We start from the raw sequence: 14,984 nt of genomic DNA, 5'->3' as shown, positions 1-14,984 counted from the left end.
GGAGCCGGCAAGACAGGATGCCAGTGGTGTTGTGATACACGTCTCGCCTCTCTTGCTTCCAGAACGTGGGCAAGCTATCTAAAAATCACACACTGGGGCAGCATTATGCCGCCGTTGTTTGGTGCAGTGTAAAAAAGCAAAGCCATCGTAATGACGGGTCTTCTTTACGGCAGTATTGCGGGATCTCTGTTTAAAAAGGCCAACTGTCTGAATCTCTCTCCGGGGTGGTGTTGACTCAATGACAACTGACTGTTTGCTAACCTTCCCCTCCCCTCTTCATTCCATCTGCACTGATCTCATATATCACAAGTAACACCTTCCTCTGTATCACTCACACACACACACACACACACACACACACACACACACAAACACACACATCCTTGTACTTCTATCTTCTACCCTCACCCTAACCATAACCATAACCCAATTCTAACCTAACCCTTAAAACCAAGTCTTAACCTTCAAACAGCCCTTTGAAGTTGTGAGGACCGGGCAATATGTCCTCACTTTCCAAAAATGTCCTCACTCTGTAGGTAAAAACGTGTTTCAGTCCTCACTATGTAGCAAGCACAAGTACACACACACACACACGCACACACACACATCCACTCCCTCATGGATGGACATGTTTAATTTCAACACTATTGTGTATCACCTCCCACGCACTGTATTGACCCTGCATGTAGTTACACGTAGCAGACCAGACCTACACACACACACACACACACACACACACACACACACACATTGATCGTAGGCTAACACACAAACATGCACAGCAGCTTGCACCTTGACCAAGTGTGTGTCTTTGAAACAAAAAACAACATATCTCAATCTAGGCAGGGCCCAGTTTGAAGCAGTCACAAGTGGGTACATAGCCAAAAACTGTAATCGGGTAAAAGTACTGTTACTTAATAATACCAAGTACTCAAGTAAAGTTGTAATCAAAATAATTGCAGTAACAAAATAAAGATAAATCTACTAAAAAAAACTACTATGAAGTGAGTAACTTCAGTGATGAAAAAAATATTGGCACACTGCATCTCTGTCTATCTCAATCTATAATTTTACTGAAAATAGGCCCGCATTTGATTCATAAATCACAGATTTTTCCCCCAAAATGTACTCAAGTAAGAATGAAAACTAGCTAAACCCCTACCCCGAACAGCAATTATCCCACCATAACTAGGTACAGCAGCTCTGTCAGGCTTTGGATTTCTCCACATGCTGATGTGTGTGCATGAGGCTCTAGTAAGAGTGATACTCTGTATCTAAAGACTATGGAGGGTGTTTTTTTTAGCCTTTTCAAAACCAAAAACACATGGCCAAGAAACATTTCATACTACATTATCTTGTGTGATTACAGGTTATGAAAAAAAAAAGCCCCATTCACAACTAGCACATCCACTGTGTAGTATTTCCCCAGAAGAAGACAGTCCTGAATGCTAAGGCTAGGCTAACGTTAGCAGCTCTGTCCTGCTCTTTATATGATTTGGGGACGTGTGCACTCCAGCAACTCCAGCCAACGCTGCTCGAGATAGCGTTACACTCGCCAAACATATGGGTTAGTCCTAAAAGCTATTCCTCTTTCAGTGTTTAAAGTGAAACATTTTACTGTTTCGAAATAACAACAACAAAACATAAATCTAAGCTAAATGTATTCATTTGCTTATTTAACGGTTTACATGGTTCTTGTTTTAAAACGAGTCAGCTGGAAACATTAAATAATCAGCTGGAGATGGAGTTTTCAACCAACTCATGGAACTAACGTTAGCTTAATTAGCGAGCTAGCTACAGCTGACAGTCTGCTAGCGACAGTTGTTTTTTCAGCCAGCAAATCAACAGTCACCAGCTGGAAATGAGAAGTACTCTTCTTTACTCAAATTCCAACATTTGACAGATGAGTGGTCATATATTAAAAGGCAAATTCTTGCTTCTAACTAAACAAACTCAATTTCCTGTCATTTTTCTACGTCTCTAATTTGAGATAATAACTCAAGGGTCAGAACATGTGTGTGATTTGGTTATGAGTCACACTGTGAAGACTGAAGACAAACAGCAGGCAGCCACAGGTAGGGCATTTTTTTTTTTCAATCTGCATGTCAATCAAGACACAGTGACTCTTCCATTGCATTCTTCTGACTCAACTTCATGCTTATCTCACAGACTGACACACAGCCAAGCACGTACACACACTCCTCTTACCCATCTGAGTCTTGGTAGTTGATGTTGAGTCTCTTGGTGGAGCCCAGCAACTCTGGAAAAAGACAGATGGGGAGGAGAGGAGGGAATGTAAAAGACTATTAGTATTTGGTGTATTTTTCTTTTCATCAGTGCTCTGCAGAAATCCCTCCATCCCTGCAAGATGCCGTGTGTGTTTTCACAGTGTGTTTTTTTTCCCCCCTGCACTTCTCCCTGTCATCACTCCTTCCTTCAAACAACTTGACAGCCCCGACAGAATGGGGAGCTTTCCTCACCTCCTGCTGGCTCACCCTTCCCTCCGTCAGTGCGTCTGACACCCGCATGGCAGCCAAATGATTCATAAACAAATGATTCTGCCTTGCAGAAATGTACCATTCCACCTCATTTACACTGCTATCTTAACACAGATCTTCGGAACTGAGAGTGACAACCATAAAACACAAGCATGCCAGGATAAAACATACATATATTTCTTTTTCCACAGCAAAAATAGAACAAGTCGGTTAGCAAGACTGAACAGGGTTTTTCTTTCACTCACCTTGGAACAGACAGACTGCTACTTGTCCCATGTCTTACTCAATCACTCTGTACTCAAAGAGGGAATATACTGTAGTCTACTCATCCATTCACTTTCACTAGCTCTGCTTCTGCATGTGTTGCCACGATAACCGAGATCACTAAAACGTGATTGAGACTTTCTATTAATTCGAAAATACTTTCAGACTGTTCACAATGTCTCGAATTGAATACCAGTTGCCTAAACTGGTTGACAAATTGGTCGCAGCAGTTACATTATGGAATTATTTCCCTTAGGAATCTCAAGAGACAGCTACAAAGCTATCCAAGGTTTCCAATGGAAGCATCGTTGTATCCATTTTTTATATCTATAAAAGTAAAAACTTTTATTGTAACAACGCTAACTTCTTCTTCTACATGCAAAAGTGCCACCTGAGTCGAGTCAAATCTGGCCATCATCCCAATGCTCTACTCAACCCTTAAAGCCTCATTCTAAATTATATCAAACTAGACTTCCAGACCTCAAATATCATGCATCTATCTCCATCTCATACGTCCATCTCCAGCCTCTAATGAGGGCTGGAAACTCTCCTCGCACAGCTAAATATCCTTGGACGTCCTACAGCAGAGATCTACTGTAAAGGCCCTACTGTCCACCAAGACCCACACAGGAGCCAGACTGCCAAGGCCTCCGAATACAGAACCATTCATCGCAGTCAATCTCCCTCACTGTTTTCTCCCACTTAGGTGTGGAAAATCTCAAATCTCTAAGTGTGTGTACGTGTGGGACAGAGAGAGACAGGCAGAGAAAGAAAAGTAGAGTTGGTGAGAGGTTGAGGTTTCAGATATAACTGTCTCTGCTGCCACCATTAGAGATTAGTGCTGAAACGACTGGTCAGTTAATCGTATAGTTGACTGACAGAACATTAATCACCTACATTTTTAATGGATGGATTCATTGTTTAAGACATTTATCACACAAAAATGTCAAACATTTTCTGGTGGCAGCTTTTCAAATGTGAAAATGTGCTACTTTTCTCTGTTTTACATCATTGTAAACAGAATCTCTTTTGGTTTTGGACTGTTGGAGAAACAGCACAGTTGATTTGAAGACACTACCTTTATGCTCTGGGAAGTTGTAATGGACTATTTTTTGACATTTTATAAATTAAACAAGTAATAAGTTAATCGAAAGAATAATCAACAGATAAATAAATAATGGTTAGTTTCAGATAGATATAATCTAATGAAAACCACCATTGTTAAGGAAAACACTGATCTGGCAACAGTATGCTTTAACCAAAGTGATTGTCAGACGGTTGAACAGCATCTGAACAATCTTTCCCCACGCCTTTTTGACAGTGGAATGGGGGGTGTCTGACAATTCAACAAGCTTACCCACTTTACGTAGCAATTGGCCAGGTGTGCAGAGGTGCAAAAGAAAGGCAGGGTTTGAACTTCTCTTTAAAGCTCTCTTTTTTCATTCTTCACACAACAACTTCCATCACTTTTCGTGTGTCCAAATGAGAGCAACCATATGAATGTCTTCAAGGAGAGAATGTCCAAAAGCGTGCACCATTATTGCCGTTTATACAAAAGATAGATGAATGATCGTGGTATAGAAGAAAACGTAGTTTTGCAGCTAAATAGGTAGAGCAAGGCAATATAGCTAAACATTAAGATAACATAGGATGCAAAGCAAAGGAATATATTTAGAGCAAATATGATTGATAGAAAAAAATCATAATACTTGAAACATGTTAAAGGATCATTCCAGTTTATTACAACTTTTGACCATTATTTCTATCAGCTATGAAAACATTGTACTTACTTAAGTAAAGGTACAGTATGTATAATTTAGTGCCATCTAGCAGTGAAACTGCAGTTTGCAACAATTTTAATACCGCTTGCATCACCCTCCCCTTCCAAGCACGTAGGAGAAACTCGCGAACAGCCCTATCTAGAGCCAGTGTTTGGTTTGTCCGTTCTGGGCTACTGTAGAAACATGACGCTGCAACATGGCGACTTCCGCAGAAGGGGACCCGCTCCCTGTGTAGTTTATTCTAAGGTAATGAAAACACAACGATTCATATTTTCCGGTGATCATACACTAATGAAAACATACTTAGAAATATTACCTTCCATTTCTGCCAATAGCTCCACCTAAATGTTACAGACTAGACCTTTGAAAAATTCCATTGCTGCAACAAAGTCTGAGGGGGCAACAAACACAAGTGGTCAAATAAAGGCCTTTTTCACCCAGGACATTTTGACGTGTCAGAAAAGCACAGGTGTAAATAATAAAACGAATGGTAGTTGAATTTCATTCTGGGATTGTGTATGCTGGCTCACTGTCACAGCTTACTGGGACACTTGAATAGAAAAGGGCCATTGTTAATGTTATTGGGAACACCTGTGCTTTTCCTACTTTGACAAGTCAAAATGTCTGTTGTGAAAAAGGTCTATCTGACAAGTTGTAATCAAGCCAACGGTTTAGCCGGATTATCTTATCCACTTTATTTGGAAGTAAAACTGAAAATGAGCACACCTGAAATTCCAATAGTAATCTCTCACTGCACAGCAAAATTACGGTAAGTGGTGCTGGGCCTGGGGTTTGCTTGCATGTCTGAGCAATGTTATTTATTATCCATAGGTATGATGGCCAAAACTATGACCCAGTGAGACCCAATTTGTACTAAATCGCAATGATCCTTTAAGTAGAAATGTATGAAAAAAACTTGTGAAAAAGAAAAGTGGATTACATCATCAAAAGGGAAAGCTTAACAGCAGCAGCTGTAGCATAAAAAATGAAAAAGCTGTGTTGAAACTCAGACAATCAGAATAAATATTCAACACTAAACATAAAAGAATGAGAATATGAAACAATTTGTGAATTCATAGCATATAAATGGGTCCCCAATGGAAAACTGACTAAATATTCAATTCTATCTTTCTGGTTTATTGATGTTATTTTTCAGCTCAGAAAAGTTTTAAAGGGAAAATTATTCTGATTTCCAGTGCAGTTGGGTTTTCTGTGCATAAGAAAGAAAAGAAAACCTCAATAAAAGCACAAAGACAGCACAAAAAAAACATTGCTGCATTCCTGTAATGTAACCAATTTGTAAAATCCATTAATACTCCTGACTACCCCAAAAGATAAAATTCTATGATACTCAAGGAACATCATACTGGATGTCTACCATTTCTTTTGGAGCTTAGTGGATAAAGAAGCCATTCTCACTTCCATGGTTAGGAGATCAATTCCCACTGGAGCCTTCCATGCCAGAACTGCACACATTCACAGCTATACAGGGGGTTTTGCAGGAAATTCTCTGCCAAATGGCAACATTAATGTGCACAAACTGGGTACGGGGTCATGCTTTATATTTGATGTAATCATTTTACAGCAGTCCAGTGAAGTTTACATGCAGGCCTATAGTAGAGCTGTTGCTGCTGGAGACTCAAATGCATAAAAACAAGAGCCGAAAGGCACAAAAAGGCACATTGACAATGAGACAGATAGAGGGGTTAGGCGTTGGGCTGCTTGCCAAAACGGGGTCTAAACTGTCCCAGTGGTATGGAAAGAACAGGGCCTTTCAGGAGTTCTAGTTACAACATGAGCCGGCATTCCTCACATAGCACACCCACCATGCTATCCCACTCGCTCGCTGTCTCTCTGACTATGTATCTACTAAACTGTCAACTCCCTTTTCTCCCTTCTGCTTTCCATCCCCTCCCTACTCCCCTCTTCATTCTCTGCAGTAGGGGGCTCCTTCTGACAACAGGATCAATTAAATTACCAGGATTTTGACTTTACGAGTGTGTGTGTATGTGTGTGTGTGTGTGTGTGTGCCCTCATCCCTCACCCCTAGGAGTTGGTGCAAACAGATGTGTAGTAAATCTCAATTGTGTTTTCTTGCACACAGGGAAATTACAGGCTTTGCTCCCTGCTGAAAGCTGATGTCCATGGAAACAAATATTATTGAATGCTACGAGCCGAAGAGTTGTCAGTGGGGAAGCCTTCTATTGTTTTCTGTGGTTACAACAAACAAAGAAACCATGTGATGCTGTGTTTTGATAACCTTATCAGATGCATAAGCAATGCTCTGAACTACTGTTATGTTCCCACTGCACCTTTCTCATAACAGCTGAAGCATCCTGGACCTGAAAGGGATCTTCTACTACGTTTTCGTTTAAAACGTATGAGTTTTGCCTGCGCATGCCCAGTGTACGTGATTAGTCACTCTTCTGAGCAAAGGAAACGCTCAGAAGAAGACGGGAAAAAGGGAAGGTGCATCCATTCAGGTTAGATGAGGGGAATGTTTTTTCGGTGTGTGTGTGTCAGTTTGTGTGTGTCGCTGCAAAATCAGATAGCAAATAGCTCTGAACCTCTTCAGCGTAAGAACACAGAGAAGGAAGGAAAACTGGAAAATGTAAAGAAGAAATAAAAGACAACAAAAAAAGCTGGCTTGCTTGAGTTTGTCTTCTTCAACAAGACTGCAGCTGGCAGAGGCATCTGTTGCTTTGGTTTGCACGGCAGCAAAACTCATTTAAACGTCTTTGATCATGGTCCACGCGTGTAACAAACTGGAGGGCATATGCATAAAAATAAGGGAAGAAAAATCACATTGGCATTAGTCTGTGAAGGCACACTAAGTAATTTTACATGTTGGCAAGAGATAACTGTATGAAATTCAAGGATTTCTATACTCAGAAGTCTATTCATTCTGGGATCAGACTACACAATATAAACCCAATATTGTCCCAACAAAGGGTGAAATGCCCAAAAAATGAGCGTCAGGAGCAACAATGGCTCATTTTATCTCTTGTAGTATGTCACAAAGGAACACAGCTGACACAGCTATCTGGGATGCCTAACAACGTCCCAGACTATATAGCATGTCAGAATTTTTTGCCCTCTCTCGTCTAGTTAAGACAACAAATGGTTCCAGCAGGTTCACTTTCACTCATTAAAACATGACTATACACGTAAACTTTCATTGTTGGTGCTGTCAGGTGGAACAGTGAAGTTGATTCCTGGCACTTCCATTCTATACTGATGTACATCAGACAAGTTGTGAAAGAAGGAAAGATGGAATTTTTGATTCTATGATCACATAATCTGACACAGAACTTAACCGCAAGATGAAAATTGCACACGTTTGACATAAAATGGCCATGTAAAATTGATGTGGTTAACAAGTTAGCAAACTTGCCTGTTAACACATCTAGCATACACAGAGCGACATTAGCATTAATCTTGAGTTATGCTTCTGACCTTAAATCCAATATTCACTCTCCTAGCTCTGTTTTGGGCTCCACCAACTGCTAAGAGAAATATCTGGCTCTTTAGCAGCTAAATGCTCCACTATGTTCACCAGCTAGTCGCTAACTTTGTCTGCCTGCTGTTTAGTGCTGGGCAGGTAGTGTACAGTGGGTGTTTAGAGCTTTTTCTCTGCAAACAGCTGCCTGCTGCAACTGAAAACAAGGCTGATGAGAGTGGAGAGACTGAACCAGAACAGTAAAGTTGCAGGTCATAAAACCAAAACAATGAGCTTAAAGGCATTAAAATGCAATGTAGAGCTGAGGGGAACTGCAGACTCGGGAGATAATTCTCTGTGCAACACCTTTTACATTACACAGTCATTTGACCCACTGTCAACATAAAATTGATTAGTGCAACTTTAAAGATGTAATATTGGTGAGTCAAGCTGTCTCGGTTAATGAGGGGGGGACCCTTTCTCTACTGCAGCAACACTTTGTGACTTAGGCTGATATAATGAGTGTATTTTAATATAAAAGTCTGGTCTAGTTCATCTTAAATGTTGCTTGGTACAAAATGCTTCTCATGTTGTACTGATGGTAAATCTAGTTGACTTTTGCCCTTTTCTTTTACTATCTGAGCATATCTGAAATGCCTTTTCTTACAGCATCTTTTTTGCCGCATTTTGCTGCCACATGTCACCTTGGAAATACGAGCCATTCTAAAAAAGACTGCAAGCGTCTAAATTCACTTCTCTATTTCAATGTTTTAGAAAAACACATAAAAGCCTTTCCACTACTGTTTTGACAAAAATACATTAGAAATAACAGTGGTTACTTGCAGGCTTGGCTCCTTGGAATTGTGTTAAAGTTTTCCCTCTATATCTGGAAAATATTCCTTAGAGTGATACCACAGGGAATTCAAACCCACTAACACCGGCTTCTCATTAACAAAAGCAGAAAGGGACAATTGATTCAGGAGTTGTGGGTTGGGAAGAGCCCCCACACTGTGATGAGGAGAAGGTAGCCAGCATACAAACAGTGCAGCCACAGTGGCCTGGGGCGAGACCAAAATACAGGGGAGTGAGAAAAGGGGGTAATTTAAGGTCATCATCTCTCCCTGGCGATAAATGGTTTGTGGTCAGGTAACGACCTCATCAAGGGAAACACTTATCTGAGGAACACAGCCATCTAACTGCACTGATTACTGAGAGGGTAAACACAGTCCCTCAAACCAAACCACCGAGGCAGAGCGGGGACTTGGCTTCACTCCAGCTGTCCCACAGAATTCCTAATAAGGCTCCAAAAACATGATTAGGAATGTACTTGTTTCTGCATGCAACACAAAGTTGTTGTTTGTCATAACCAGAACAACAGTAACACATGTTTAATATTACCAATAAATGATTTAAAATGTAGGAAAACAGAAAAGAAGTATAGGTTTAAAATCCTTAACCACAGTAACCTTAAATAAACTATAAAATCCCAGTTTACGGTATCTCCAGCAGTGCCAGCATCCTTGGCGGGTGGTTAGGTGGTGACCAAATCCCTGTAGGAGTGTGTATGAGTGTAAAACAATGTGATTAAAGTGGGATGTTAACTCTCACCAAGTGGGAGCCATCATCCAGCTCTCTCTGTAGTGAGGAGGACAGAGAGCGACAGATTGAACTGCTGGTGCCAAGGCTCTCCCGAAGAAAGAGGAGACTCACTCCAGCTTCAAAAACAACTCCAGCAAGATTGTGATATCAGGGTTTCTGCAGGTTTCAAACCAAAAACACATGAAGCTATTCCCAGGGCACCCCAGTAGCTCACCTGGTGGAGCGCGTGCACCTTGTACAAGGCTGAGTCATTACTGCAGCAGGCTGGGCTTGAATCCAGCCCGCGGCCCTTTGCTGCATGTCACCCCCTCTCTCTCTCCCACATTTACTGTCTCTCTTCAGCTGTTCCTATCAAATAAAGGCAAAAAGCAAAAAATATCTTAACAGCCTAGTTCCTGTTGAAGAAGGTGAGCAGATGTTTTCAAGGCCAGGTACAAACATTTTGGAAATGACAGGAAAGATTTCACTTTTTAAACCCTGGTTGGGCCTAAGACTAATTGCCACCATGGTCCTTTGGCTTCAGTTGATTTGGCAAATCTGTGTGGCAAGGTAATCACAGTTTAAAGCCTGCAAATATCAATGCCTGAGGACTCCTATAAAACTGTCAGAGTCACAAATCGACAGTTTACAAAAAAGGATCAAACCGATGCAGCAGAACCAGAGATATCATCTTTATTATTCCACACATTCTTCTTCCTTGTCAAAACCTGCTGCCTACATTACCCACAATGCAACTTGACCATCAACAGGTCAGAGATTTGGGTGTGTTATGGTGGCTAATGCAGCCTCAAGCCGCTAGCCTCAAGCAGACATGAGGAACAGACCAACAGAGTTCTGATAAGCTCAAACCGACAGATTTTTTTTCATTTTCAAACTTGTAGTCTTCGGCCCCAACCGACACTGACTCAGTGACATCACTTGAGGCAATTTATCAGATTTCGCATAGCTCCTTCTAGAGCCACAAGGCTTTATACAACATTTTCACATTTCACAAATGGAAATTTGGTCTTGTATGTTGTACTGGGAATAGACGACTTAGAACCACGTCCGTTTCTGCAGCTAAGACACTCCACTGCCAGTTTTGTGATTCTGTCAGCAAGAACGGAATACCTGGAGCAAATGGGCAGCAACTGCGGAATAATGCTGAAAATAAGTAAGTAAAGTTTATTAAATTAAGAGGTGAGTATCTGTTAACCAAAGCTGCGTAATACTTAAATGAATAAAACCTTCTTCTGTTAATCAAATTCCTGAAGGCAATCACATGCAAATGACACCATACTGCTAAATAATACACACACTTCTGTATAGAACATACTAGTCGGTTATAACTCATTATGCTGCCTGGTTATGCGAGAGACACTGGATTACCGGGGCTCATCAATCGTGTGTGTAATGGGCTCCTTTTAAATGTGTTATGAAGCATTTCAACAACAACGTGGTCCCGTATGTGTTCAGGGGAAAAAAGTTCTATTTAAACCAAACAAATATTTTGCTGTTGAATGGATGCTGATGTAACAGTCTGCACCAGTGTTGTCCATGGCTGCTACCTGCATCACTCAATAAAAAAGTAATATAATTTCAAAACTCTTTCCAAAGTTGCTTGTAAAGTCATGTTAAACCTACCATAAAATACTGCTAAATTTTGCCCTCAATCATGCTAAAGTTGAATTTGGACTTGTCACTGTCAAATATGCTTTGGAGAGACATCTGATTGTCAGGTGTAATCAGCTGCAATCCTGCTAAGCCATAGACCCGCTGCCTGATATGTGATGAATGTTAAGGCGGACGCCCGTACAACTGCCTGCAGAGACAAACAAGCCCTGAAGCAACATCAGCATCAGTCTGTAAATAGATGAGTAAGCGGCAGCCGAATGGGGTTTCCTGACAGAGTGCTACCTGCAACAGAACACCTTTAATTTGAACACAATGAGTATGTGTTGTACATAGAATGCAAATGGAAACAGAACTGGTTTGCTTGCTTGTATGCATGTGTGTGTGTGTGTGTGTGTGTGTGTGTGTGTGTGTGTGTGTGTGTGTATAAGAATGTGTTTGGGTAAACTATCTTAGGCTGTGTGCATGTACTGTTGATGCAACTGGAGTTACTGATGGAGTTTCCTAACACTAGAGAGGAAAGAAAAGACAGTAAACAGTGCACACCACGCACCCAAGGGCATACACATACACCAAATTTGCAAAGTGACACACTTCAGCTGCATCAATTCTTTATCAACTGCTCCATTGCTGCATCGTTTGCTATAAGAATAAACGCTGGAACTGGGTCTTGAGAAAAACCCTTAACATCAAAACAGCTCCATGCTGTATTATCCAATAAATTTGCTCCATTGTTAAAAATGTAGAGAGTAATCTCCCGTGGTGCCACTGGCAACTAGGTCAGACACATTCAATATTCGCTGACAATGAGCCAGTGTGCAACTGAAACAAATGATCTGCAGTGTGTATATGAGTGTGTGCACGTGAAACAGCGTTGCTACACCTGTATACTCCCTGAACAACAGGAGATCACAACAGGCGTAAACACACCTGCAAGTTTCATATTACATAACATATCTCAACGCTGCAGCTTAGGGACAAAACACTTTACATACCATTCAAATCTTCTGTTTACTCTACTTACCCAAATCAATGCAGAGCTCCTCCTTTATTTCCATGCACTCTTTCTACAATAACACTAGGCTCTGGGTTAGACCATTTACAACCTCAAAAGATTGGCCTTGGAGGAAAACATATACACACATATAAGCTGTACCCTAAAGCAAATTAAATTTGCCAGCCATCATTATAGCAATATTAGCTTTTAGTATGATTTTTGCATATTGCAATATTGAGTTCCATATTCTATGATAAAGGATTTTAATCCATTTCGCCGACTCTACCTGATCAATACTTCCCTGGGTGTATTTTGGTATTATATGCTATGGTACAAGACTATGAAATCAAGTTTTAGTATTGGAATTTCATCTGAATCACAGAAAGGTCAAACTGGTTTGGAACCAAAACAAACCCTAAAATGCACCAAAAGTCATGTTTGTTCTAGTTCTTTCACATCAAACTGAGTGCCGCTGGCAAGACACAGGACACCCAATACTGAATCTGTACAATCCATTCCCATTCTCTTGAGAAAAGCATGAGAACACATTAATGTGTAGTAAATATGTTTGGCTATCCTTGGGAGAATGAAAAAAAACATTTCCTATAATGGGCAACTATGCAAAGTTCTTTCAAAGAGGCTATGTCCTGCAAATGACCTTGACAGCTATTCAAATCTGTGCAGCCAGAGAGGTGCACTCTGAAAATAGAGTTACAGGATGAGTACATTTCTGTATTGAAACACATCTTCCCTCATATGCTACAACAGGGCACATGATAGGCTCTCATGAGACCAGCTGAGAACATTTTGAACACTACGCTATTAAGTTTCTGAACGTTAAAGGCAGGACTGTTACTAACAATTATTTTCAATAGAATGTTTAATCTGTAAAACATCAAAAAACATTTCAAATTGTTTTATACTATTGTAAATTGCATATCTTTGGGTTTTGGACTGTTGGTGAAACAGAGAAAACAGCAAATCCTCAATTTTCTGTTGATCAACTAAACAATTTACCGAGTGATTGTTTCAGCATTATTTGAAAGGTAAAAGTTTGTGCCAACTACAATAACAATCTTCCAACATGAAGAACTGTCACACAGTATGACAGTAGGCTAAATATTACTAATGACTATAACTATTACCAGTGGCAGCGGTGCTTCTAGCTTGGCACACAACTGGTGGTATTTGTGGGTGGGAAGCTGGTGAGGGATCAGATATTTATTATTTGTAAAACATACTCAGAGCCCAGAATGCTATTTTTTGGCGCATGACATCATCTCAGTGTGCGAGTAGACCACGAGCATCCAAGGTCTACCAGTGGAACATCAGCACGCAATGGGCTGCAAAACACAAGAGCCACCAAGGAAGTACGCACCGTAATGTTCAATTGAACGGATAGACATTTTACCATACCACATGCAGTTTTTTTTAAACTCCCACGGGTACATCAACCTGGTGAAGTTACAAGGACTGTACTGCAGGGGGAACTGACCATTTCCAATTGTGAGAAAAAGAGAAAAAAAATCAAAGAAGCTAGAATTTAGATTTCTTCAACATTGCCCACATTGACATTTTTTTTTTTTAGGTACAAGGTACATTGTGGTTACTTGGGGTACATAATTGTACTTTCGGTACAAATAGTGGTAGAGGTAAAGATAATTTTCTGGAAATTTCTGTTTTCCATACAATTAGTAGTAAATTACATAGTTCTTTCCAGGAAATTAGGCCGCTACCTGAATAGGATACTGCCCCAGCAACAATCATTTATCCTTCAAAAGGTACAATGATATGGTGATTATCCATAAATCCATGATTATCCTCAATCAACAACAAACACACAAAGAAACAATACTCCATGCCCATCCATTTTAGTCTAATGAGACATTCCCTTTCCTTTTCTTTTGCTTTGCTGTGTGTCTAGTAGCTAGGTGTTCGACAAATGACAGAAACCAATCCCTATCCCAGAACCACGGCTATTACTAAAGAGGTCTGGGGTGTAATGAGAGGAAATATGACACAGGTTCATGAGGAGTTCAACTGCCTGAAAGTGGAAAACTTTTGTGTATTTGTTGCACAGCTTATGCTGGCTCATCACCGTCTACCCTTTGATGCTGTGGAGTTGTCTACAGTGTCTGCTGTGTGCAGCAGTTTACCACTATCAGTTTCTTTTATAATGCCATTTTTCACAAAGCCAAGACGTTTCCATCTCACTAAGGATAATGGTTTGCGTGTCAAGTGACTTGTGTTACAATCTCTAAAATGAAGTCAGGCTCAAGCTGGACAAGACTCGAAACCATGGTGGACTAGAATGTGAAGACCTGGTTCCAGTCAAGTCCTGAGGGTTTCCACCAACTCTTCGCTCATTTACATTTTAAATTAGTGAGAATACTGTTGCAAAGCCTTGAGGCAATCTCTGATTACGCCACGGAGGTCGAAAAAAAACCAAACAATAGAATCAATTTCAGATACTTTGCTCAGTGACCCCCTACAGCTAGTTAGTTAACTGTCATGTGACTATTGGACTTATGCAAAACACCAGCATGAGGTCACACATTCCTACATGGATGGAAAAGTCATTACAATTCTCATTTAGCCTAAGAGGCAAGGATCAATACGTTCTTGTCCCTACATAATGTTGAAAAGTGGGTGAATGAGATGCCAAAACAGTCTATGGCAGTAATAGCTTGACTAACCATATCCAACTTTCTCGACAAAACACAAACCCCACCAAACGATGCCATTTCCCCAGTCCCTCTCAAGCTTAAGGCTGGGAATTGAAACTATGACAAGCA

General features: G+C 40.6%; 1 protein-coding gene across 5 annotated transcripts in view; it reads right to left on the bottom strand.

Annotated features, from left to right (window-relative positions):
* LOC122867326 (caskin-2-like) overlaps nucleotides 1-14,984 on the bottom strand; it is a 64,246-nt gene that overhangs the window by 33,927 nt on the left and 15,335 nt on the right. For 3 of the 5 annotated variants that reach the window (XM_044177991.1, XM_044177993.1, XM_044177994.1), the window contains exon 3: nucleotides 2,209-2,260. In XM_044177991.1, coding sequence (XP_044033926.1) covers nucleotides 2,209-2,260 — 52 coding nt within the window. Of the gene's footprint in view, nucleotides 1-2,208; nucleotides 2,261-7,194; nucleotides 7,309-9,795; nucleotides 9,930-14,984 lie in introns of all 5 variants that reach the window. The other 2 variants (XM_044177995.1, XM_044177992.1) reach the window with 2 other exon arrangements.

The sequence above is a fragment of the Siniperca chuatsi genome, linkage group LG20 (genome assembly GCF_020085105.1).
Source record: "Siniperca chuatsi isolate FFG_IHB_CAS linkage group LG20, ASM2008510v1, whole genome shotgun sequence".
Taxonomy (NCBI): domain Eukaryota; kingdom Metazoa; phylum Chordata; class Actinopteri; order Centrarchiformes; family Sinipercidae; genus Siniperca; species Siniperca chuatsi.
The sequence above is the reverse complement of the archived record's forward strand: the minus strand, read 5'-3'. Positions and strand labels throughout refer to the sequence as shown.